Source organism: Eurosta solidaginis, chromosome 3 (genome assembly GCF_040869045.1).
Source record: "Eurosta solidaginis isolate ZX-2024a chromosome 3, ASM4086904v1, whole genome shotgun sequence".
NCBI classification, from domain to species: domain Eukaryota; kingdom Metazoa; phylum Arthropoda; class Insecta; order Diptera; family Tephritidae; genus Eurosta; species Eurosta solidaginis.
In genome coordinates, this window is record NC_090321.1 from 119,158,712 (window position 1) to 119,185,979 (window position 27,268).

General features: G+C 38.8%; 1 protein-coding gene and 1 pseudogene across 9 annotated transcripts in view; both read left to right on the forward strand.

The window, feature by feature from the left end:
• The window catches only part of caly (ubiquitin carboxyl-terminal hydrolase calypso), a 253,657-nt gene that overhangs the window by 187,931 nt on the left and 38,458 nt on the right, over positions 1 to 27,268 (forward strand). For 8 of the 9 annotated variants that reach the window (XM_067773003.1, XM_067772999.1, XM_067772998.1 and 5 more), the window contains exon 3: positions 4,845 to 5,182. The exons of the other annotated variant lie outside the window; for it this stretch is intronic. In XM_067773003.1, the coding sequence (XP_067629104.1) occupies positions 4,845 to 5,102 (258 nt within the window). In that variant the 3' untranslated portion in view covers positions 5,103 to 5,182. Of the gene's footprint in view, positions 1 to 4,844; positions 5,183 to 27,268 lie in introns of those variants that run through there. 9 annotated transcript variants of the gene reach the window in all.
• LOC137247309 (protein CNPPD1-like) lies at positions 21,659 to 22,757 on the forward strand (annotated as a pseudogene).

Below are 27,268 nucleotides of genomic sequence, written 5' to 3' on the forward strand. Positions count from 1 at the left end.
GCCTTAAATACGTCACTCGGTATGTCTATGGCTTAAATAAGTTTGAACATATATCCGCTTGGAGATCTAGACTTCTGGGCTGTAACCTGTCTGATTATCAGAAGGCAAGGAGATGCATGTTTCTGTTTCGCCTGATCGTAACAAAAACACCGACACTCTTGTATAATAAAATCGTATTTAATAGGTCTCTCCGCTCATGCACACTATCCGTACCTACTTTGAATTATGCACCTTCGATTAGGCTGTTTTTTGTCAACACCACCCGTCAATGGAATTCAATCCCTGCTTCTGTGAGGAACTCCCTAGACCAAAACAACTATAGACGTATTCTTTATAGCTACTTTTCTAATCTTGAAATTTGAATTGGCTAACTAAAATAATTTTAAACTACTTCCCTGTACTTCTTCTATACTACTATCTTATACTCATTTTTTATATTTTAAGATTTTTTTATTTATGTAACTGATATTAACGTTTAGGCATATTTTGTTTCATATACATATTTATAATTGAATTGTAATAGCTGGTTGTTGTACTCTTAAAAGATCTCATTATCTTAATGTAAGAATGTGATTAAATAAATAATGTACAATACAATACAACGTGCTCGTGCCCTGTGCTTGCCAGACTAAGACTCCAGCTATAAGGAGTGATTCTAGTATTTGCCAAGGGGACAGAGTTATTTTATAACATAGGTCCTGGTTTTTGATAGGGTTTTTCAGTTTGATGTATATTGGAACGATTTTCCGTCATCCCTTGTCAAATTTAGTTTCGAGACAAACCGGTTTCGGCGTTGTGCCATCATCAGTGTCGATTTCAGTTCTGATCTGTTGTCGTTTGTCTTGTATTTATAGATCGGAGGCACATGAGCAGGTATTGTAAAAATTGATGCTTGTGTAAATTTATGTGTATGTGCTATGCGTTCATTCAGAACCGAAGGTGATTTTTACTGATCGATTTGTGTGGCTGGCTGAGGCAGGTAAAAGTCATTAATTATAGTCGTTTCACCTTCTTTGTGGGTTGGATACAACATTTGAACCTTTAAAACGTGTTTACAAGAAACAAAGTAATCACACAGGTACAACAGACAAACACACAACAAAAAATAAACACAGAACAATAAATGCACCAAAGCAACGAAAAGGGCCTGAAGCACAATATCATGGACCAAAATAAAATAAGAAAAACGGAGCAGGCGATTGTAGATGCGGAGATCACAATATCCTTGATACCACAGAAAGAACAAGAGCATGCAAGACACATGTGCAGGGAAATCGTAAAAAATGAGGTGAAAGCACAGGAAGGACAAAAAGCTAATGCAGAAGAGAAAACAATAAATAATCTACTAAGGAAGAGCAATATTGTCACAACGAAAGCGGACAAAGGAAACACCACTGTGCTAATCAAAAAAGGGGACGAACTCATAGAGGAAATGAAATTTGGTAGAATAGGAGAGTATCCCACGGATGAATACCAAAAACAAATCAAAGTTGCTATAAAAAATGCAAGAAATATTGTAGATTATAACATGGCCCATAGATTGGTCCAAATGAACTCTTCGGCTCCTCCACTGATTGCGCTTCCAAGCCGGACACTCCAATGAGGCCCGTCATTAATTTTAAATCCGCACCATATTACAAACTGTCCAAATATTTAAAAACTGTATTGAAAGATACTTTGGAGGTAAGGAACGAATATGCAATAGCTAACACAACAGAACTAATAGAGAAACTTGATTCCGTAGAGCTAACAAAGAACAGCAAATTGGTATATTTTGACATCAATACCACTATCGGAGTTAACTCAACAATAGTTCATAATACAAAGAACAAAGCGAAAAGTATGCAAATCACAAATACGTTAAGAACCACTTTACGTCAAAACTATTTTCAATTCAACATTAAAATATATAACAATTGTTTTTATTTTTATCGGCCTATTGATAAATGATTCAAAGTTCGATTCGAGCTCAAGGCCAGAACAATAATATTTTTCTAATTATAATTATTGTTATTTTTTAATTTTTCTATAATTGAAAAATTTTATTTTGTTTTTGGAATAGTAAGTAAAAAATTTTTTCAGACAACCTGCCATAGCTGCGCAGATAGATCCATTTCGAAGGGTGCTAAGCCTTCATCATCAGTACGCTTTAGGCACGCTGCGCTAACCATTTAGCTATACAGCGGTGGTTTGTTGACTGATACATTGCTACTTCTATTCCTTCTTACCAACCATATTTATTCAGAGTTGCGCCATCTGTTGCAAATCACTGATAATGCTGGATTTGTTTATTGTCAATTCCTTTTGTTTGACATTCCCAAGTGCTCATGGTTTATTAACAATTGTTTTTGTTTTTATCGGCCTATTAATAAATGATTCAAGGTTCGATTCGAGCTCAAGCCCAGAAAAATAATTTTTTTATAATGATAATTATTGTTATTTTTAAATTGTTTTATAATTGGAAAATTGTATTTTGTTTTTGAAATAGTAATAAAAAAAATTTTCAGACAACCTGCCATAGGTACGCAGATATATCCATTTCGAAGGATGCTAAGAGTTCATCATCAGTACGCTTTAGGAACGCTGCCCTATCCATTTAGCCATACAGCGGTGGTTTGTTTGACTGATAAATTGCTACTTCTATTCCTTCTTACCAACCATATTTATTCAGAGTTGCGTTATCTGTTGCAAATCACTGATAATGTTGGATTTGTTTATTGTCAATTCCTTTTGTTTGACATTCCCAAGTGCTCATGGTTTATTAACAATTGTTTTTGTTTTTATCGGCCTATTAATAAATGATTCAAGGTTCGATTCGAGCTCAAGCCCAGAAAAATAATTTTTTTATAATGATAATTATTGTTATTTTTAAATTGTTCTATAATTGGAAAATTGTATTTTGTTTTTGAAATAGTAAGTAAACAAATTTTCAGACAACCTGCCATAGGTACGCAGATAGATCCATTTCGAAGGATGCTAAGAGTTCATCATCAGTACGCTTTAGGCAGGCTGCGCTAACCATTTAGCTATACAGCGGTGGTGCTAAAGCGTACTAATGATGAAGGTTTAGCACCCTTCGAAATGGATCTATCTGCGCAGCTATGGCAGGTTGTCTGAAAAATTTTCTACTTACTATTCCAAAAACAAAATACAATTTTTCAATTATAGAAAAATTAAAAAATAACAATAATAATAAATAATAATAATAAAGCCACATATAAATTGGCAAACTTCTTTAAAAAATACAACATTAACACAGCGTTTAAAACATCGAACAATCTAGGGCGAAAACTAAGAACTAACACTAACTCGAGGATCCGTTTAGCAGCCACGGCGTATACAACATACCTGCGGATGTCAACACAGTTACATAGGACAAACAGAACGGCAAATAAGAACGTGTTTCAGAGAACAAATTAGAGATTACAACAAAAAAACACGGAATCCAAACATTATACCAGAGTCTAAATTCGCGAATCACATGGTCGAAAATGAATATTCCCCAGCAAATATCAATAAAACAGTTAGGGTCATTCACATAAAAGCAAAAGGCAGTCGTCTCAACGTACTCGAAAACATGGAAATCTACAAACAGAAAAAATTCGACGGTAGAATAATACACGAACAGATAAACACAATTTCTGACACAATATTTGAGCCTTTAAATTATTTTACAAGAAGCAAAGTAATCACACAGGTACAATAGACAAACACATAAGAACAAATAAACACAAAGCAATAAACGTACCAAAGCAACAAAGTCACAAAGAAGGCCAAACGACTAGAATTACTGACTTTTACCTGCCTCAGTCAGCCACACTAATCAACCAGTAAAAAGCACCCTCGGTTCTGAATCAGCACATACACATAAATATACGCAAGCATCAATTTTGACAATATATATGTAAATAAAGTTCTGGTAACATTACGGACTCATTCAGTCTATGTGATTTGCTCATGGACCGGCCAGTTCAACCTAACCTTACCTAGATACTTACTTTAATTGCTGAAATATTTTAGAATATACATAAATGTTAGCTGTAAACTTTCCATGCTTACTCATTGCTGAATTTTAAAAGTTTTATATTATAAATAAAATAAAATAAAATATTATTATTATAAACGAATTTAGGGAAACTCGGCTAATTGCCGGATAAATAACTCCAATATTCAATAATGCAAAATGGTCTTTATTAGTTTACCTTGGGAGCAGTACTTCACAATAATACTTCACTTCGCAACTGATAGCGTGTTTAAATAAAACTGATTCCTGATTACTCAGCTTTAGCTCGTTTTATACTCTGGGATGTCTCGTTCGCATACTTCTAGGCGTTTCTATCTTCTAGAATTTACTACTTGTTTACCAGCTATAAACTCATCAGCTATAACTACAGACGCACGATTATAGCTTCTCGCATAGCCATATACGCTTGTATATGTGAGTGATACTTCCACCGATGGTTGCCTACTTTTGGGAGCATCTCAGATATATGCATGTGTTTGTGCGTTTCTCTCCGCTGCTTGTATGGACATATGTGTAGACATAATGATTGATTTGTTTACGTACATACAAGTGTGGCAGCTTGTTTATTGTTGTTGTGGCTTTATTTACTTAGTATCAGATTAGTGATGTGAGTATCACTTAGTGTCACTAATATTCGTCACAATATAGTAGAGAAAATACATTTGTAAATTGGTATGTTCATAATTAACATAAAGAATCATTTCAAAACCTTATTTTATTCACATTTTCTTAGGTGTGTAATTCCTTTATACTTAAAAGTTGATGTGTATCCAGATATTTTGCTTAATTAATTCTAATTAATCTGTTACTATCTTTTCAGGTTGATGACTGTCGCCGAACACACAACTACGACGAATTCATTTGTACTTTCCTTTCAATGCTAGCTCATCAAGGTGTACTGGGTGAACTAGTAAGCCAACACATATTACCTTCTAAAAAACTAGGCGGCCAAGGTATGAATCGATTCAGCAAAGGATCTACTCAATATGCCACACCACAAAAGCAGAAGAACTGCGAACCTTCAAAAAATTCCGGTCGTAGGAGAAAAGGCCGCAATAAATGTAAAAAAAGAAAGTAGTTGTATATTAAATGTTTCTTCATTTTGTTCAGATCGGCTTACCTGCCTTAATAAAGGAAGACCACTATGAAAAATGATAATGTATCCAATGTATTCAATGCCCATCACGATCTATGGCATTCAAACTTGTGGGTGGACAGTAGGGGTGAGATGTTGGCGGATCAAATAGAAGAAACAACGTTCTGCACAATGAACGGAGACGCCCCCAACTGAAGCCCGCCAAGGGGAGCGTGCTTTCCGCAAGGTCATTGAATCCGCCTCGGCTCATTTCATTCCCACCGGTAGAATTCCCGAAATTCGGCACCACTTCCCGGCGGAGGCCGCAAGTTTAGCGAGAGAACGTGCCCTTATAAGACAGCTCGATCCCGGCGACCCCCAAATAAGGGATATAAACCAAAGCATCAGATTGCTTGTGGATGAACACAAGCGGGCGAAATGGGAGGAGCACCTAAGCAGTTGCAACCTCTCTGCCGGTGTAGGTAAACTTTGGTCCACCGTAAAGACCCTATCGAATCCGTCCAGGCACAATGACAAAGTTTCCATCGCCTTTGGCGATAAAGTACTGTCGGATGCGAAAAAATGCGCGAGCGCTTTCTGCCGACAATATATATAGCATTCTACGGTCGACAAAGACAGACGGAGGGCCAACAGACACGCACATAAACATAAATTCAGCGCGTCACCAATTACCATCACCACCAAAGAGGTTGAGAATGCCATCGGTCATGCTAAACCATCCAAAGCAGTGGGCCCAGACGGTATAGCCATGCCAATGCTTAAAAGCATAGGGAAGGAGGGTTTCAAATATTTAGCGCATGTCTTCAACCTGTCTCTTTCCACCTTTGTCATACCCGAAAAATGGAAAATGGCCAAGGTGGTCCCCCTACTAAAGCCTGGGAAACCAGCTAACATAGGAGAGTCATATCGCCCGATATCTCTCCTATCGCCAGTAGCCAAGACGCTTGAAGCAATTTTGCTCCCCTACTTCAAAGCAAATTTACAGCTAGGCTGCCATCAGCATGGCTTCAGAAAACTCCATAGCACCACCACCGCGCTAAATGCCATCAAGACCCAGATAAATTGCGGTTTAAATCAAAACCCCACCATAGAACAGTACTCGTAGCGCTAGACATATCAAAAGCTTTTGATACGGTCAACCTTGGCACGTTACTGCAAGACCTGGAAGGATCTACCCTCCCCTATGTCTTAAAAGGTGGACCGCAAATTATCTGGGTGGTCGGCAGGCATCGGTGCAATTTAGAAATGAAACATCAAAACCAAGAAGAATTAAACAGGGGGTGCCACAGGGTGGTGTCCTATCCCCACTTTTGTTTAATTTCTACATATCTAAGCTACCTTCGCCACCAGGAGTTACTGTCGTTTCCTACGCCGATGACTGCACAATAATGGCCACAGGCACAGGCCCAGGGATCGATGAGCTTTGCAACAGAATAAACGGCTACCTCCCTGATCTCTCGAGTTTTTTCGCCTCGCGAAACCTTGGGTTATCACCGACTAAATCCTCCGCGACCTTATTTACAACATGGGCGTCCCAAATGTCGACCATTTTGAACATCCACGTCGATGGCACTACGCTACCGACTGTCCTACACCCCAAAATCTTGGGTGTGACGTTTGATCAGGATCTAGATTTTGGTGAGCACGCAGCCGCAATTGTACCAAAAATCCAGAGCAGTAACAAAATCCTCAAATCCCTTGCTGGCAGTACTTGGGGAAAAGACAAAGAAACGCTCATTACCACTTACCAAGCAATTGGCCAGCCGATTGCATGCTACGCGTCCTCTATATGGTCGCCAAGCCTAAAAATAACCCACTGGAATAAGCTACAGGCCTGCCAAAATACTGCGCTCAGAACCGCCACGGGTTGTCTTCTTATGTCCCCAGAACACCATCTACATAATGAGGCGAGAATACTCCCCATCAGGGGGAGAAATGAGATGCTAACCAAACAGTTCCTGTTGAATTCCCAGAAACCTGGGCATCCCAACAGACATTTGATTGATGAGCCAACACGCCTAGGGACTTAAGGAGTCATCTCCGTAAGCATTTTGAGGAAATACGGTACCTGACAACTCAGCCGTATGAGGCAAGAAAACACAAGCAGGTCCTTGGTGAACTCCACAAACAGGCGTTGGACATTTATGCCAGAAATTGCCCGGTGAATCCAGTACTCAAGGAACAGTACCGAAAACTTGCGGAAGAGGAACGCATACTTCCCAGGGAAACGCGAGTTACTCTGGCTCAACTTCTTTCAGAATACTGTAACAGGTTAAACTCTTACACATCCAGAATCAACCCCGACTTTAATTTTAATGTGGAACCAACGCCCCTAACACCCCTTCCATTGTGGTCCACCCCTGTTGAAACAGCAAGTTTCATTGGACTACCGTTAGAGGATATTGATGACAATTTGTGATCGGTCCCAGCTATTAGGTGGGGCGAAGCATTGCTACAACAACAAAAACAACAGGGAGGGATGGCCTGAAGGTTTAATGTGGCCACATAAATCGTTCCCGAGATGTTCGGGCTAGCACCTTAATGGTGCTGTGTTACCGGAGCGTACCGGATCTGTACTGTACTGAAATGTACTTTTGGCGTTACTAATGTTGATTTTTTAGGACATAATATCTCTGCAACGGGAATTAAACCCTCAGAAGAAAAAGTGGCAGCTATTCGTAATTTTGAATGCCCAAAATCTATTAAACAAGCTCAAAAGCTTATTGGTATGGTAAATTATTACCACAGATATATACCAAAATTAGCAGAGTTTACGACAGTTATCTATAATTCAATCGGACAAGTAAGAAACGAGAAGACTTAGTTTGGGACGACACATCTAATAAGGCCTTTGAATACATTAAAGACAGATTTGCATCTACGATATTGTTAAATCACTTTAACAAAGATGCAAAACTCTCTTTAAACGTGGATGCATCTAATACGCCAATTGGTGGTGTCATACATCAAACATTTAATGGTAAATTAGAACCACTTGCATTCTTTTCCAAGAAACTGTCTATATCCGAAATTAAATATAGTGCATTTGACAGGGAACTATCAGCTATTTACTTGAATATAAAACATTTTTGAAACCTTTTAGAAGGACGACAATTTACAGTTTTCACAGATCACACACCATTGGTATTTGCTTTAAATTCAAAAACAGGACGTAGTCCAAGGCAAACTAGACATTTGGAATTCATTTCTCAATTCACAAATGATATTAGATACATTAATCGACAAGAAAATGTTGTACCTGATACATTATCTCGTTCTTTCGAAGTAGATGCAATTAAAAATTCAGAAAATAATTTCAAAATTTTGCAAAGTGCACAACAACAAGATAGTGAACTTAATTCAATTATATCCCAGCAAACATTTCAAAACCTTAAAGTAATCAAAATTCCTCTTCTAAAAAGTGTTAGGACAAAATCCTATACCTTTTGTTCCAATTAATTTACGCAAAATAGTTGATGATGAAAAATCAATGAGGTAGGACGTATGCACGCATGTTTGTCAAATTCGTAAATATATGCGCAAATAAACAATAACTTCACCCGATCTTGCTACTCTGCTTGTTCAGGTACAACTAAAGCCGAATAAACGCGAAAGAGAATAATAATACGTGTGAAGTGGCGCCAATACGTCTAGAAGTACTTTCAAAGTAGTCTAATAAATTGAATATTGGAGTTATTTATTCAACAATTTAGTGATACGAACGTTAGTAGATGGTGTAAAATAAGTGGAGTTTCCTTAAATTCGTTACTATTGGTGTCAGAAGAGGAATTGTTGAATAAATTCCGAAGATTCCGAATACAACTTGAACATGGCAAAGTTAAGTGAGTTAAGGATCCAGCAACTGAAAAAGGAGTTGGAGAACCGTGGATTGAATATAACCGGCAAAAAACCGAACCTCAATCACGGCTACGAGAGATAATGGAGTCGGAAGGAATTAATGTGGACGATGATGTCTTTCATCCTGATGGGGACGAGACAACAATAAAAATTGAAGAGAAAAACGAAACTTCGCAGACAGTTACGAGCACAGACATGAACATGATATTGGCTGCAATATCTGCACAAACATCGACAGTAACATCAATGCCGTCGCAAATGTCATCTCAACCCGAAGAACAGAAGACATATATAACATCTCAACTGGAAGAAGAGAAGACATATATGGCCTCCCAACTGGAATCACAGGAGGCACGACAAGAAGCACGTTTTTCAGTAATGTCGTCACAAATAACATCTAAGATTGAAGCAAACGAAACGCGTATTTCAGAAATGTCGACACAGATTACATCTAAGATGGAAGCACAAGAGCAGCGTTTATCATTGCAGGTGGCACAAATGTCTTCGCAGTTAGAAGCACAGGATACAAAAATTGTACAACTCGAGGACAAAATGGATGCCGAGGTAGAAGCTTTGAGAGGTCGTATAGAGGAGTTGCAAATAAAACGGCCAGAAGTTTCAGCGAGTAATCAAAAGGTAAAGACACGATCCTTTGACAGTTCTCTTCCTTTCCAGGTGCATAAGATTCAGTTTGAGAAGACCGCAGCAGTGAACAACTGGAGTGCTGAAATCCTACAGACCATTCCCGAGGGAGAGCAGAACAGTTATGAGGCATTGATGGGCCCACTAGAGAGGCGAAACGGAATCGAGCATAGGAGACAGATATACCAAATGGAGTTACTGAACCGCTTCCAGACGCCTGGTGAAACATTGCAAGAGTTTACGTCGGATTTTGAAAGGCTGGCACATTTAGCGAATGCGGACGCACCCGTGGAATACACCGAAAGGGTAAAAATCCAGAGCTTTATTAATGGAATACGGGATATTGAAACGAAGCGAGCGACATACGCAAACCCAAAACCTACATTCACAGAAACGGTATCACATGCTCTCATTCAGGAAACAGCATCGCTTCTGTGCCTGTTCTGTTCTGAATTAAATTTCAAATGAAAAACAAATCGCTAAAAAGGATCCACATAGAAGGAGATCCTACAAGTTTTAAAAGTTTTAGAAGTTAAAAATATTATCCTGCCACAAGGCAAAGGAAATAAATTTTGTCAACGGAATAAACTGGTTACCATAAACGAGCACATCGAAGAGGACGAAACCAACAGTGCATATGAAGTAAATACATCACATTGCATCCAATCGGGCCATTGATTTCAACAACAAATGACTGGCAAATGCATAAAATCAGAGTGGAATAGAACGCAAAAGGCAATTAACTACAGGGAGCTTAAGAGCTGGAAAAAATTGGGCTAGCAGCACTAAAATACACATTAGATTGGCAGCAATTCGGCGCAAATTTTTTAAGTATACTTAAATTCAGAATAAATTGAGCGGCCTTAGGGACGCTTGTCCATGGGCAAAAATTTTATTTTTGCTTAGGCATTTTTTTTCTTATTTCATTAGGAATCATTTAACTAATTTGCTTGCTCTGTTGAAATTTAAAAGAAAAATTTGAAAAAAAGAAGAAATATCAATATCAGTTTTATAAAAATCTCAGAAAAAATTGTAAAAAGCAAATCTGAAAAGCAAGGTCCGAATCCGATCACTATAGAACAAGTTCGATAAAACGGAGGAAATTCCAGAAGTACCTGCCCCGAAAATCCAACGAAGGAAGCGGGCAGGCAGACAATTTAAGAAAAGAAAGGATATAGCTGTAACTTATAAAATCCCAAATATAACAACAAATACGGCAGCTAGGATTAAGTTAAAAGAGAAAATTCAAGAATTAAGGAAAATAAAATAAATTTTTGTATACTAAAATAATTGAGTAACTTTGGAATGCCTAGAGACTTTTCGAAAAACCTAACCTAACGAAGACTAAAAGAAATTATACTTAACAATTAATAAATTTTCTCCTTTCAATTATTGAATGAATAAAATAAAATAGAAGAGAATTATTGTTCAATTTATTCAATTTGATGGAAAATTTTTAAGGAAATCTACTAAAATGTCTTGGTGGACTAAAATAGCCCAAGGCATTATGATAGCCATAGCTGGCTACGAAGTAGGTAAAGGAAACTCTGAAACATCAGAGAATAGAATTGTAAAATATGAGCCACTAGACCAAGTGGATACAAAGCCACTCAAAACATCACAGACATTTGGCTAGGTGCTTTAATATGCACGATAGGGCATTAATCGTTGAAATAGTCGCTATGCTCAAAAACTATATGAAATTTAAATATAGACAATTGAATAACGTGCAACAGCGCGTCTAAAATTTTTTTTTCTGCCCAAATTTCCAAACTCAAAGCTGAGGAAGAGCAATAAATACTTCAACTAAATCCAAAATAGAAAATTTCAAAATGTCGCAATCAACAGCAAAGGCAGCTTCATTAGCCCTGCCTAAATTCAATAGCAAATAAAGAACTTGCATAATTTCTTTGAATGCTCCTGACATCTTTAAAGATAAAGATAATCAGGAAGCAATAGCAAAAATCCACAGTAGTTCACATGGAAATACCAACCACAAAGTCTAGCACGGTAGAAAATTTATATCAAAAATAACAATTCTTTCAAATTATATTTGAAAAGAGACTCCGTGTCGGTGGAAGTATGCAAAATTAAATTATAATATTACCAACAACAGCAAAAATGAAGAAAAGTCACAAGAGCACCCATAAATATATAAAGCGCTATATAAATTTGCAGCAATAAGACATGTTGCGCTCGTTTTCATCTTAGGATAGAAAAATGTTAGCGTAGAAAAATTTAAAGAACCAGATTGTTGAGGAAGTTATTGACTTAGGACAATATTCGACAAGGCTGAAATAAGCCGACAATCTAGGACTTGAAAATAAGAGAAAACACAGTTGTCCTTAGGGACAAATTGGTAAAAAATAATGAAATATTTACTGCAGTAGGCAAATTTAAAAATAATAAAAAGGTACCCAAGTTCTCCAAGATCTAATAATTGCACTAACCCTAGATATATCTTCATAAATATCATGACATATAAGATCTAATAAAAATATCGAAAATATGAAAAGAACATTTAAAGATACGAAAAATTTTTGCACTGTACCTTCCGTCTACCCATTAGCTGAACTACTAATATTATAAATTACCTTGCTCTTCCACCAACTACAGCTACTAAATTTTCCGAATAATTAGCTACAATTTTTTTTTGGTTCTAAGTATGACCCAAATGAAATGAAATAGCAATGAAAATCTTCGTTTAATAGAAATAATAATGGAAAAATAAAGAAATCTAATTATGATTACAGTAGCTACAGTAAGCAAATAAAAATAGGAGACTTAGTGTTAGTTAGAGAAGAAGCAGCTCATAAGCTAGATAATAGATATAAAGGAAATTAAATAAAAAAAAATAAATAAATGTAAGGCGCGATAACCTCCGAAGAGATCTAAGGCCGAGCTTCTCTTCCAATTTGCGTCGTGCTCCTCTTGATTTTTCCCTACAAATTGGCCGGACGGGACCTACATGTTTTATGCCGACTCCGAACGGCATCTGCAAGGCAGATGAGTTTTCACTGAGAGCTTTTCATGGCAGAAATACAATCGGAGCGCTTGCCAGACACTGCCGAGGGGCGACCCCGCTTAGAAAAATTTTCTTCTAATTGAAAAATCTTATTTCTAAAATTTTGATGTTGCTTTGCCCGGGAGTTGAACCCAGGGCATACGGTGTGATAGGCGGAGCACGCTACCATCACACCACGGTGGCCGCAAAGGAAATTATAAAGTAAAAATATCGATAAAAATAATAATTATACATTAATACCTAATAGAATAGGAAATAGTGATAGGACAAACAAAATCAAAGAAACAGTAATCCATAAGAATAGGCTTAAACCAGTATAAAACGTCTATTTCAATAACTTGAAAAAAATATACATAAAAAAAAAATATATATATATAAAAATACAACTTGGACAATGCAAAGTTGAGTGAATTGAGCATCCAGCAACTGAAGAAGGAGTTGGAGAGCCGTGGATTGAATACAACCGGCAATAAGATCGAAGTCCAAGCACGGCTACGAGAGGTAATGGGGTTGGAAGGAATTGATGTGGACGACAATGTCTTTTATCTTGATGTGGAAGAGCCAGCGACTAAAATGGAGGAGAAGATAAAGACTCCGAATCTATTGGCAAGTGTTGGTACTAACGCGATACTAGCAGTGTAGAAACAAATATCAACCGAAATGTCATCTCAACTGGAAGAACAGAAGGCATCCAAGATGGAATCACAGGAGACACATGTTGCAGAAATGTCGTCAGAAATAACATCGAAGATTGAAGCACAAGAAACGCGTATTTCAGAAATGTCGACACAGATTACTTCCAAGATGGAAACTCAACTGGAAGAACAGAAGACATATATGACATCTCAGTTGGCTGAACAGTTGAAAGCACATGAGGCTCGCATATCCTCGCAGCTGGAGGAACAGGAGATAAGGGTATCATTGAAGCTGGAGGCACAAAATACAAAAATTTTAAAACTCGAGGACAAAATCGTGATTGAAACATTGAGAGGTCTTATGCAACTGTTACAACTAAATCGCCCAGCTGTTCCCGCGAGCAATCCGAAGGTAAAAACTCCATTTTTGATGGTTCTGTTCCTTTCCAGGTGTTTAAGATTCAGTTTGAAAAGACCGGAGCAGTGAACAACTGGAGTGCTGAAGATAAAGTTGCTACACTATTCGTGGCATTGAAACGATCTGCTGCTGAAATCCTACAGACTATTCCCGAGGGAGAGCAGAGCAGTTATGAAGCATTGATGGGCGCACTAGAGCGGCGATACGGAATCGAGCTTAGGAGACAGATATACCAAATGGAGTTACTGAACCGCTTCCAGAGGCCTGGTGAATCATTGCAAGAGTTGAGTCGGATGTTGAAAACACACATTTAGCGAATGCGGATGCACCTGTGGAGTACACCGAAAGGGTACAAATCCAGAGCTTTATTAATGGAATACGGGATATTGAAACGAAGCGACCGGCATACGCAAACCCAAAACCTGCATTCACAGAAACGGTATCACATGCTCTGATTCAGGAAACAGCATCGCTTCTGTGTAAGCCAGCTTTCAACGCACGCCGTGTGCAAGTAGCAGGCCAGATTGGGTAGACACAATTTTGGAAGCACTGAAGGGATCACAACAGAAAATGCTGGAGTTATGAAGTGTTTCAAGTGCGGTAGCCCACCCGCATTGCACGTCATTGCAGCACCGGTCCTGGTAGTTCCAACTTGGCTGGTCGTAAACGTAAAGCTGGAGGAGATAAGCAAGAGCGAGTCAGATTTAAAGATCGGCCCCAAGCGGGTTAGGGGGTCAGAATATACCCGCGGTAGGTATGCCTGTCGTAAGAAGCGACTAAAATACCAGATTCAAGGCGCTGTGTAGCACAACCCTTCAGGTTGCCAGCGCAATATATAGCTTCTCCAAACCCAATTGTCAACCTCGCCTATCCGCGGCGAATCCTGTTTCACTAACAGACGAGGCTCTGGCGACCCAAAGCTCCTTATGGAACTTGGGGTGGGAAGGAAGGGAGGGATGGCCTGAAGGTTTAATGTGGCCACATAAATCGTTCCCGAGATGGTCGGGCTAGCACTTTAATGGTGCTATGTTACCGGAGCGTACCGGATCTGTATCCGGCAAAGGACCATCACATCGATAACACTCTCCAAAGCCTTTGGGGAGCAACTTTATCGCTACAACAACACCAACAACAACAACAACATGTAAAGATCGAAAACTTGCCCCAGCTATTGAATGTCCTGTGATATCTATTCGCAAATTGGAAGAAATCGAGCAGTCTTACCATTAAAGGAAATGTGGATGGCAAGGAGCGTGTACTGACTGTAGATACGGGCGCATCTCATTCCTTAATGCGATCTGATTTCGTCAACAGGAGAGTAAAGCCATTACCTGGTGCAAGGTTGCGTACGGTCACTGGCGAGTATAACCAAGTCCAAGGAGAAGTGGTATGTGAGGTCTTAATTGGAAAGGTCACGATTCTACACAAATTCGTTGTGGCGGAGATTGTTTATGAAGTCATATTGGGACTGGACTTCTTAGTTGACCATGATATCAGGATCGACATGCAAAGAAGGAATATGCGCTATAAGAACCAGGACTTAACTTCAGTGTGGAGAAAGGGTTCAGCAGTAAGCGAGTGCTGGTTGAGGAGATTCAACAGAGACCACAAAAGTCAAAGAAAGTAAATCGGGCAAAGGTTGGTGGAATGAATGGGCCAAAAAAATCAAAAGGTACCTGCGATACTGATTATCCGAAGCCAATCCGTCATGCGCAAGTTCTACGAAGTAGTTCAATAGCCAAACAACAGAGTGTAAGGGAAAGGTCCAGGATAATGAGTAATAGGATGAAACACAGGTACAACAAGAACAACAATTCGGAAGGTTTCCTGGAGGGAGATTTGGTACTGCTATACAACCCTCACCGGCGGAAAGGTGTTCCATCCAAACTTCGGTGCAGCTGAGAAGGCCCGTACAGAGTTGTGAAGAGGATCGGTAATGTCATCTACCGCATACAAACAATTGGCAAACCACGAAATAGAGCGGTCGTTATTTAGAGAGGCTATCAGCGGTTAGATCGAGAGATTTGTGTGATCGGGACCATGCGACTTAGGTGGAGGGCAGTTTGACGGATATTCACATCACTAAATAAATGCACAACAACAGAAACCTTAAAGCAAGCTACATAAACACATTAATCATCATGTACACACATACATACAAGCAGCAGAGAGATACATATTCACAAACGCATGTCATCATCAGCCGAAGTAGTACTCACATATACACACGCATATGGTTACACACTACAAATACACGCGCGTATGGCTAGTGACCAGGTAGAGGATTCTAGAAGAAGAAACGTCTAGACATTTGGACAGAGAGTATAAAAGCAGCACAAGCTGAGTAGTCAGTAATCAGTTTGATTTAAGCACGCTATTGGTTGTGAAGTATAAGTGTTATTGTGAAGTATTTTCAAAGTAGTCTAATAAAGACCATTTTGCATTATTGAATATTGGAGTTATCTATTCAACAATTTAGCGATACGAACGTTAGGAGAAGGTGTAAAATATGTGAACTTTCCTTAAATTCGTTACAATATCATCTGCAAGCAAATGGTATGGTGGAACATTTCCATAGACAAATAAAATCTTCGATAATGGCTAGAAATGGAACCAGAAATTGGTATGAAGAGCTACCTATTGTTCTATTAGGAGTCCGATCGACCTTTAAAGAAAATATTTTGGCTACACCAGCTGAAATGGTTTTTGGACAAAATATACGTTTTCCCGGTGAATTAGTTGTTTCAACTACTGAACATTTTTCAACAAATGAAATTTTGAATAAATTACGCGAACGTTTTAGAAATGTTAGTTCAGAATTGAAACATCGCCAAAATTTAGACACTGGTATATATATTCCGAAAGATTTACAAAATTGTAAATTTGTGTTTGTACGAATTCTTAATAAAAGATCTCTTACAACCATATGAAAACCCTTACAAGGTTATTGCTATAGATACGAAATATTTTAGAATAGAAATAAATGATTAACTAAAAACTATTCATATTGACAGATTGAAGCCAGCAACAATTGAAACCGCTTCAACATTTAACGCCACCAATTACACTGATGTACGTACAATTAAAAATAAAAAGGCTAGGTTTAATTTGTTGAACAATTAATTTTCGGAAGGGGGAGTATTGTAGGATACCTTTATTGTATGGTTCTTGTTATTTTATCTGTAATACAACTTAACTCATGTTTCACTTTGAATTGTTTTAATATTTATCAAGTTATTTAAATATTTATTTTCAAATGTTCTTTCAAAAATTTTCATTGAGTTGTAAAATATAAAAAGAAATAATAACATAATTTTAGGAGTGAATAAATAAAATTTCTTTTTACTAAAATAAAATAGTGGTAAATTATTAACTACTACACTTTGAAATGTTTGAGCCGAATTTCGAAGGCCAAAACGCATTCTCATTGTTTAGGCCAACAGCCCAAACTCCAAACATAAAAGGTCGCCCTCGCATTTTTTCTTATATTGGTTAACAGTGCCACTCAAACTGTTTATGTTAACCATGCAAATAAACATCGCTGGAATAAATAACCGGTTTGACTGGCAAGCGATATTGACTCATTATATTTTGTGCTTCACTTGTTTTCTAACACCAAGAGGAAAGGACATATCCCCCCGCAGTTCCAGCTTCGCCAACCAAGATGTAATCTAAAATTATATGTATTTTAATTTGTGCACAATCTTTATGTCAAATAAAGATACTATATTAATTAAAATAATAATACCACTTTTTCCTTGTTTTTCCGAACTATATCTTGACCGGAATCATCCCTGAGCTGTGACCCGGCCAAGACACTCATAAATTCAAACATCCCAAAAGGTGTTGTGATTGCGGTTTTATACATATACTCTTCAGCCATTCGAATTTGGTGGTAGGCTCTGACCAAATCTCATTTTGAAAATATTTTGTTATTTCTGAGATTCATATTAAAGTCATGTAACGGGTAACATGTCATGCAAAGGGTAACGGCCAGGAACAGTTCCCACATTAAGTCTACGAAGGTCACCACAAGTACGCCAATCATTTAATTCTTTTTTGGGTACTAGATGAAGAGGTCATGCAGAATTTGAAGGCCTACAAACATCTGTTTAACTAAAAAATCAAATTCGGTTTTAGCAACTTTGTACTTTATCGAATCTAAACGTCTTGGTTTTGAAATGGCAGATTTCCTTCTGTAACAAGCCGATGTACCGTATTATGTTTTACCAGCTTTGTATAATCTGGTTCCATAATCAATGAAGGAAATTCTTTTAATAATTTTGAGTATTTATTATCACCTATAAAAATTTTTGGGAGTGAAATATTAAAAACACACGAAATCGTATTAACAGAAAGATTTGTTACTGGATCAACTAAAGACGACTAAGAGACCATATTTGCACAGAAAATCAGCACCGATGATAGGTTTAGCTATGTCAGCTATTAAAAATGTGAACGGAGCTTTATCTCCAAACTTATAATGGTATCGAAACAACCAATTCGGATTATTACGTGAACTAGATCTGGATTTACTTTTATATCCTCTCCTAAAGATATTCCTATTAGTAGATCTCGATGTGGAATTTTGGTTCATTTCTTGTCGTATAGCGCTCAATTCAAGGGAAAGTTTCTTAAAATTTTGACACATAATATGGCTTGTCCTAACTAAATTCTCAATTATTGAATCTTGGGATTTGGAATTTTGAAAACTATTTAGAACAGAAACTTCTGAACTATTAAATACTTCCCATATATAGTCAGCTAATTTTGTTTATTCATTTATATTATCTAAACAAGAGCTAGCTAATATTGTTTCAGATTATTAGGCAACTTCCTCATCCATAATTTTCTTAGAATATCTGGACTAAAATTGGAGCCAGCAAGTAGCAGAAGCGATCGATAAAATTCAGAGGGCTTACGATCACCCATTTCCGAATCTGACAAAATTGTATCTAATTTTTCGCTTAAAGAATGTCTGTCAATTAAAACTTGCTTTAAATGTTCAAATTTATTATGTTTTGGGGATTCTGAATGTAATCTAAAATTGTAATTATAGCTTCTTGAGGTAGTGCTGTAATTATGTGTTCATATTGTGTAGTGTCTTGTGTAACGATTTTTTTTTTTTAATTGTGTTTCTACATGTATAAACCAAGCTTCTAGACAATTTGTCCAAAAAGGTGGAAGCTTGACGGAGGTAGCACAAAACTGGGTATTATTTTGATTTGCATAAGGATATTGAGAAGAATTATTCGGTAAATCAATAAGCGAATAATTTAAATTATGTGTGAGTGTAGAAGTGTGTGTACTGTGTTGTGGGGAATGAAACATTTTAACTAATCTGAAGAAAGAGTTTACAAATTTAATAAAAATTAAGTATCAATATTAAATATATATATATTTTATAATGATTGTGTATAAAAGCGTGGTGGCAGCGGCGCGCACCCACGTAATTGTAAAAAATATAGGTGTAGGCAAAAAGGAAGAAAATAAGAGCACAAGAAAAGTTTCGTGAATAAATTTAATTACAACGGGCTTTTTTATTAATTGCATAGCAACACAACAAGTGTTAAGAAAATGTTTAACAAATGTTGTAGAAAATGGTATAAACGTGAAGCTTCGCTGGCTGCTGTATTCAAAGAGGACGAACCTCTGCAACAAAACCTATGAACCCGCGATACAGCACCTTCGTTGGGTTTCCCGGCAACAAAGCAACAAAAAAAAAGAGAAATGAAGGAACGCCATGCCATCACACGTTCCGCAAGGCGATGCGTCGATGTACCTATGCAGACGCCGTGTGATTGAACTCACGTCTCGGTCTCCTGTGGAGAAAGAAAGGAAAGTATTAAGTAAAGTACATGGTTTTTTAATTCCGTGCAATATTTACTGAAAGATATATTTGAGTATGCGTGTTGAAAATTACAAAATATCTATATTGGGTAGGCTCCAGACACGACGAGGCCGAAAATCGTGGCTTGAGTGAGCAGCCCGCTGACAGTCGAGGAGGGTGAACCGCTGACCATTATATTTACGTAAACGTGGCACACAACGTGAGCAGCACCGGTGATGATCGGTAGAACGTCGGATCGACCAGCTTCATAAACTGAAATGGGGCAGCTATCGACGGGTCCATATTCGCCGTTGGGTTCATTCTTGCATAGTTCGCCACTACAGTGGCTTGGGTTGTAACTTTCCCAGCCACCCCATACTTCCCTCTCAATACTATGGTGCACCGCGAATGGTACGCGGTGTTGGTGCGTTCTAGGCGGATATCCTTGGCCAAATTGGCATCGATAATGGTGGTGGGGGCGCACGCGTCTAAAAGGGCGCGGACCAAATGACGGCCTGCGGCTTCAATGCGTACTATTGCCGTCGGCGCAATGGCTACAAGTGATCGCGTTATGGTTGGTGCCACTAGATTATCCCGGAGTCGGCCGCTCCTGAAGCTCGTAGGTGCTTGACGTTTCCGAACGAGAGCTTTGTGGTTATTGCGTATTTTAATCGGGGCCGCCCTTCCAGCAAATTGACGTGACGAGCGGACGGACGCGGTTCCGCGTCGTCGCGCTGTTCACCAGTAGGGCGGTGCGATGGGCGAAAAGGACGTGTCTCCGCGCCATCCCCGTTTTGTGGGCGCACCAAGGTGCCGTGCATACTCGAGCGGAACTCAGGTCTCTCGTGGCGTAGCGCTGGTCGAAATCGCTGCGTCTTTAAGCCGCCTTGTTGTATCGTTTGATTTATCTCGGCCGTATTGGCAAGCCTCTCTTCTTCCTCTTCTTCTTCGACCTGCTGTGCCCATGACTTGTATTGCTCAGTAACATCGATGGAGAGTACTCCATCTGAGCTCGCATCATCGTCGTCGTTATGACCTTGCGTTGGCAGCGGCTGTTCGTCGTCGATATGGAGCGTAGTATTGTGCTGCTCATTACATCGTCGGCATCGATCCTGGCTGGAGCATTTTTCAAGGCGGTGAAATGGCGACAGGCAATTTGGGCAATATTTATGAATTAATACTTCGCGTAGACGCGCCTCGGCCGACATACCCCGGTATATCGGGCACAATCTCACTCCGTGAGGCTTGTTGCATAAACGGCACGCGATGGTGAACGAATTGGCGCGTGCCGCTGTTTTTGAGCGCTTCAAATTGAATCCAGTCATTTCTGGAAATGGAAGCGTTTAATTTTATGGTCGTATTGGGGTTGTTGGGTGGCCAATGGTGTTTGGGTGGGGTAAAAACAAATATATCCCATATATTTTCGCGAAGGAAACGGAAAATTTAATTTAAATAAAGGATTAAAAGGCCATGAGTAAAAACTTATGTGCGCAAAGAACCGAAGAAAAAAACGGATTTAGTAGTAATCCATGCGATGTGGCTGGTGCTTTAGCACATTTAATACATTTTCTGATTCGATTTATGTCGGTAGATGTCGCCGACATATATCTAAAATTTATTTTAGATTCGTGGTGAACTTTGTTTTCACCACAAGTGGCCTGCCACCACACGGAACGATTCGAAATCTGGCTGAAAAGGTACAACAAAGTTGCATTTCTATCATTCAACATTATTTTCGACGTGTATTGTCGATAATGTTGAGATTCGTGGAATTAAGTATTTTAAATTTCGACCAAATGAATGATTGATCGAGATATGTAATACGCGACATGTGTTGCGTGTAGCAGCGCGTAAGGCATAACGTCGGTAACGCAGTGCATTGACAGTCAGAAATGGAGTGTAGAGATTTTGACTAGCAGATGTCGCTCTTCCATTTCCTGAATGAAAAAAAAACAAATGTCATTGATATAAAACACGCGGTGAGTATGGAGGCTAGAAGTTGTAATCTTTTCATTAATTAATTTTTGCTCTATTGTTATCACCACGTACTTTTAACAAATTTATGCAAAATCTACCATTTTAAACGTTCTTCTTTGTTAAAATTATATGTTTGAGGGCAAATCAATGAAAATGACGTACGGGAGTAGCGCTAGGAAACGACACATGAATGGTGGCTCATGTGCAGCCACAACCAAAAGCGGTCGGGTAATGCCTCATGGCGGCTTTATGGATCGTATACGTAAGTCGCTTTACTTTGGTAGTGACACACTCGTAAAAGAAATGGAAGTATCACTTCCGCTAGCTGAATATGCATCGGAATTATTTTTCGCACCGCACAAGGGGCATTCGCTGAACCGCTTGAACACAGTTGCCGCTGGTGGAGTACATGCTGCTCCGTGCTCACTAATTATGGCATTGATATATTTAGATCGTCTTAATATGTCCGATCCAAATTATGTACGACGCATAACAACGCAAGAACTCTTTATTGTGTCTATGATGGTATCAACCAAATTCTATGCCTGACTAAACAAATTAGAACTTGAATTTCTTTGTGCTATTGAATGGAACATTTACATATCGAACGTAGACCTTTTTTTTGAAAAATTTACCAGCATTGAAAAACAACTAGCGCGCCGCGAAGGCTTACGCCGTGGTTGGCTCACCTATACTAATAATGCAAATGTTACCATCCTTCACATTGGCTAAATTCATATTGAGTAATATCGCTGTAATGGCTGTTAGTTATGCGGCAAGTGTGATTACCATAGCTGGTGCCTTTTTCTTGGCCAGCAAAATACCTGGCACTGTATTACATCGTAAAGCTATTGCAACATTTATACGAGGCGAGAATGTTACTACTGTGTTGCAAGCAACAACACCTGTTGTAGTTTATGATGATACACCATTGAATGCACAACCACGTTTAAGGCGCACAAATAAGACCGACATTGCACCGATAACAACTGTAACTATAACCGAAGGAAGTGCTCTAAATGATACATATACAGCATTGAATATCGAAGCAGAACCTTTGAAGTTAGAGTGTCAATATAGAGAAGAGGCATTGCGTAAAGAATTACGCAGACGTCAACATGAAATTGAGAGTGTTACACGCTTAACTTTGCCTGATTTTTATGTGGAAAAGTTTGTTAATTGGCTTAAACTATTGCAGGAACTAGAGCCGACCATGCCGAAAGAAAATTTACTAGCAGCACAAGAAAATTAACAATGTGAACGTGAATTTAGCAGTGCTTGGGAAAACTAGAGCCTGGTAAATTTAACGACATCCATGTTTTGGCAATTGTTAGGCGATACTTCACAACAATCTTTTGTCCGTTTGCCATCGATGTGGCCTAAATTTATCTAGTACATGCGAATATGTGTACCCTATACAACTGCAACGCACAATGACTACATGGGAGATATACTTAAAAATATGTTAATTCCGTTTGCTTTTTAATTGTATACTGCATATTTATGCACGCATACCCGATAAAAAGTCGGTGTATGCTTTACGTGACAACTACAACAACTCAGATATTGTAGTGAAATCAAGGGTGGATACCAAATCGTTGAAGTTTCGCCTGGTGTTACAATTATATTAATTTACGTGGCTGTAAAATCAGAGTAAATGGATTGTCTTTACAAAAAATGGCATAAATATATTGTATGATCGTTGTTTTAACATTGGAACATATACCTCCTAAGCGGCTTAGGGCCTTAGTAAATTACAATGGGCAGCCTGTGCGATGACGGGCTGGTGTTTGACCCTTAAGTATCGCAGTTTCCGATGTTCTCTAGTCATGCACATCTAAAAAAAACGAGCCCCAGAAGGAGGTATACCACGGCCAGATTACATTGAGCATCTAGTTGAAGAATATCACGCAACCACCAACATAGAAGCCCAAGAGCAAGTAACAGCAAATTTATGTAATCTTGCTTATGACCCAATCAATTGGAAATATCTGAAAGAAGTTGACGCATGCGAGTATTCGAAGAATGTGCTAAAAACCCAAATGAACGATTGCAGCCACACGGAATTTCTGCACTGTGTAATATGTGCTTTGATTCCGAGACCTACAAATTTATAACCAAATTGGAAGTTTTAGCACTCATACATAAGTTACTACACACAACCGAGACAGCAGATATACATCTAAATTGCATTGCGCTTCTGTACCAACTACTTATATCAGATAATTGCCGACAAGAAATGAAGAATCAAATAGCGGCTCCATATGTTTTAAAAAAGGTGACAGAATTACGAAACAGCCCCGATCCACGCGTAAAGAATATTGCTTCATTGCGATGATTTTGGTTCCCAATTTGAACAGGTTGTGGATATGAAAAATGTTCTTACAAGTGCTAAAACGGTTCAAAAGCCAAACAGCAACAGTAGCATTTAAAGAAGTTACACTAATTAAACGTTTCAGTCAAATGGAACTAGACACATTCTCATTGCTAACAGGCGATTCTAATCCAATACATAGCGTTAGTATACCATCAAGGGAGCGTAAAGTACATGGCGCTTTCCTTAATGCAGTGGTGGCTGGTATTATTGGCACAGAATTGCCAGGAGCAGGTACAATTGTGTTAAGTCAAAATTTTAGTTTTCTCAACGCTTGTCGTGTAGATGTAGACACAGATATTGTCGTTTTTTTTAGTAAGGGAGCGAAAAATCTCCCTGGTCGAATACGAGTGCTCACAGAATAAAAAAGCAGTTTTTATTGGTGAAGCCAAACTTTTATTAAAACAATAAATTTGATACTACAGTCTATAAGGTTAGTCTATTACGGCAATTGTGTATCCCAGGAGTTCAGAAAGGTACTGACTTGAGTTCTTCACACAGTCCTATTGTAAGCCATTCAGCTAAAGCACGCTTTCTATAAGTGTGTCGAACCTAAGAAGCGTCACGAAATTTAATTGATGGGATCAATATGAACAAAGCTGCCAGCAGCCACCCGTTGACTATCAGGTAAGGCTTTTGAAGAAAATTAAGATATTTGTGATGTTTTACAATTAAATTTTGTTAAAGGTACTTTGTCAATGAATCCCTGTGTGGCATCAAATTTCCATGTCCTACTACAAGGGGACCAGACATTATATACGAACCAAGGAGAAAAACTAACTGAAATATATTTTGGCTCCAAGTTCACATTTTCTAACAATAACATAAACCCAACCGGTATCCCTGGTAACGAGGATGATCGTATGGAAGGAAAGAAGTCCGTCAATATATCGAGCATTCTATCAGAAGGTAAATTATGGAATATAAAACAGCTTCATCAAACTTATGCAGCTAGTAATTGGCCTATGCGATATTCAGCAATTAATCTGCTATTCTGAGGAATACCAATTGGATAACCAGTTTACGACCAACATTCAGGTTCGCGCTCCTGTAATTTCATTAAACATCTACTTCGAAATCAGCTGAGGACACTTTTTTGGATGGCGTTGTTAGCCCTTTTGAGTTAAGACTGCAGGATTCTTATTCAGTGTCAATGGCGCTTACGAAGTAGATGTTAGAAGTACAGGTATACATCCAGCGGGTATAGTGTCCCTCCCGGTTACAACTTTGCGAAATGATTTATCAGTGAAGTCTTCAGAGGTGAAGTAGACACCTGATACAGTTGAGACAATTGTTGGTAACGTTTGTGACCAAGAGACTCATGTTATCATTTTCTTTGGGACTATGTCAGCTGGTGATACTCTTTGATAATGCAATTGCTGTAGGCGTAGAAAATGAAACAACATTGTACACAAGTGAAATAAGTTCCCAGTTTGCTTTTTAGAACGAAAGTCGCAAGTATATTCACATAAAATCCTTCGTCAGTTAATTAAAGAAATCTTGGCTATAGTGCATGGGAGATAGCCCTCATTGCTTTAAATCGATGAAAACAATTATTTAAAGCAATTTTTTAATTTATTTGCTAATGTGGAAAAGGTTTAAACACCGTGACATCAGCTGTGTGATGAATACGCACGGTAAGATGGGGGAGGTACGGGGATATTCCGGTGACGATATGACTAAAATTCGGGGATCAATTCTTACATTTAGTTGTCTTCTGAACAATTGCGTGGTGGCAACGGCACACTAACGCAATTGTTGGAAGAGGTATTCTGTGGCAGATAGTGAATCTGAGTTAGGGTTCTGTTGGCCTCGTTCGGGGGAACGGAAGCTGGGATATCGGTGTGTTGGCCTCGTTCGGGGTGAACGAGAGCTGGGTTATTTGGGATAGAGGAACGTATACTATTAAAGTTCCTTTTCTTTGTCGCGGTGCGGAAGTAGTACCAATTTCGCGATTGGTCTCGTAATTTGTCCTTTTATTGTGTGGACGTCAACAACACGTACACGGTTATCGGAACCTGGGTGTGTGTTGACGATTCTCCCAATTCTCCACTCGTTTGGTTGGAGGTTATCCTCCTTTATGACGACTAGGTCCCCGGGTTTTAAGTTGGATTGTGGATGTTTCCACTTGTACCGTTTCTGGATCTCGGTGAGATATTCCGATTTCCATCTTCTGCAAAATGTTTGATGAAGGGCTTTCATCTTTTGCCATCGGTTTACGATTGAGGCAGGATTTTCACTACAATCGAGTTCAGGTGGGGCTAAAAGATGTCCACCCACGAGAAAGTGGCCTGGAGTTGAGGCAGGCCTCAATTCGACATAAGACGGTTGTAAACTCTTCGAAAGTATATTTATGATCGGACGCGATCTTTTTAAAAAGGGTCTTAAAACTTTTTACCCCCGTTTCCCACTAACCTCCCATGTGAGGAGCGCTTGGCGGTATAAAATGCCATTCTAAAGTGTGATGGCTATATTTATTCAATGTTCCGTCCCTTGCTTCACGCAGAAATGCTTTAAACTCGGATCGTAAAGATCGCGAAGCTCCGGACCCGGTACTAAGGTCGTTTGTCGCTTCTAGATGGATGGCTTTTGTCGAAAAGCAGACAAACAGACAAACATATCCCTTTGAAATTCGGCATCCCCTCCCTCGGTAGGATTTTATATCGAATGGTCCCGCGAAATCTACCCCGGTGTTGGTGAAGGCCCTAGTAAAGGTGGTGCGCTCTTTCGGAAGGATCCCCATAAGTTGCGTTTGTGTACGCTTCCTGTAAATAGTACAGACCTTACAGTTGTGGATAACCGACCTTATCATGACTTTAACGCGTGGGATCCAGTACTGAGTGCGGATATGACGTAGCATCAGCTGGTTCGCTCCATGCAGGGTGGTCTCATGAGAGGATTGAACTATAAGTCTGGATAACCTGCAAGCGTAAGGAAGGATAATGTGATAACTTTCGTTATGAGACATGTCTTTGGATGCCCCAATCCGCCCCCCGTTCGAATGATGCCTTTTTCGTCTATATATGGGTCCAGGGGTAAAATCTCACTTTTACCATTTATTAGCTTTCCTGACTGCAAATTTGCGTAATCTTCTTGATAATGTTGCCTTTGGCATATTGTTATCAATCTTCGTGTTTTTTTTTTCTATTTCGTCAGGGGCTATCGAATGCGATTCTCTCTTAAAGGAGGTTTTACTGGTTGGGTGCGTATTCTGGAAAAAACCGAAGAATATAGGATATAACCCGCAAAGCCCTTGGTAGATCGGAAAACTTATCCAGAATATAAAAGTTATTTTTGACCGAAGTTGTATGAACTTTCACCCTCTTTTCCTCCATATTCGTATTGTAATCTTCTTCTTGTGTTGGCCAATTTTCGTTGTCTTCTTGTAA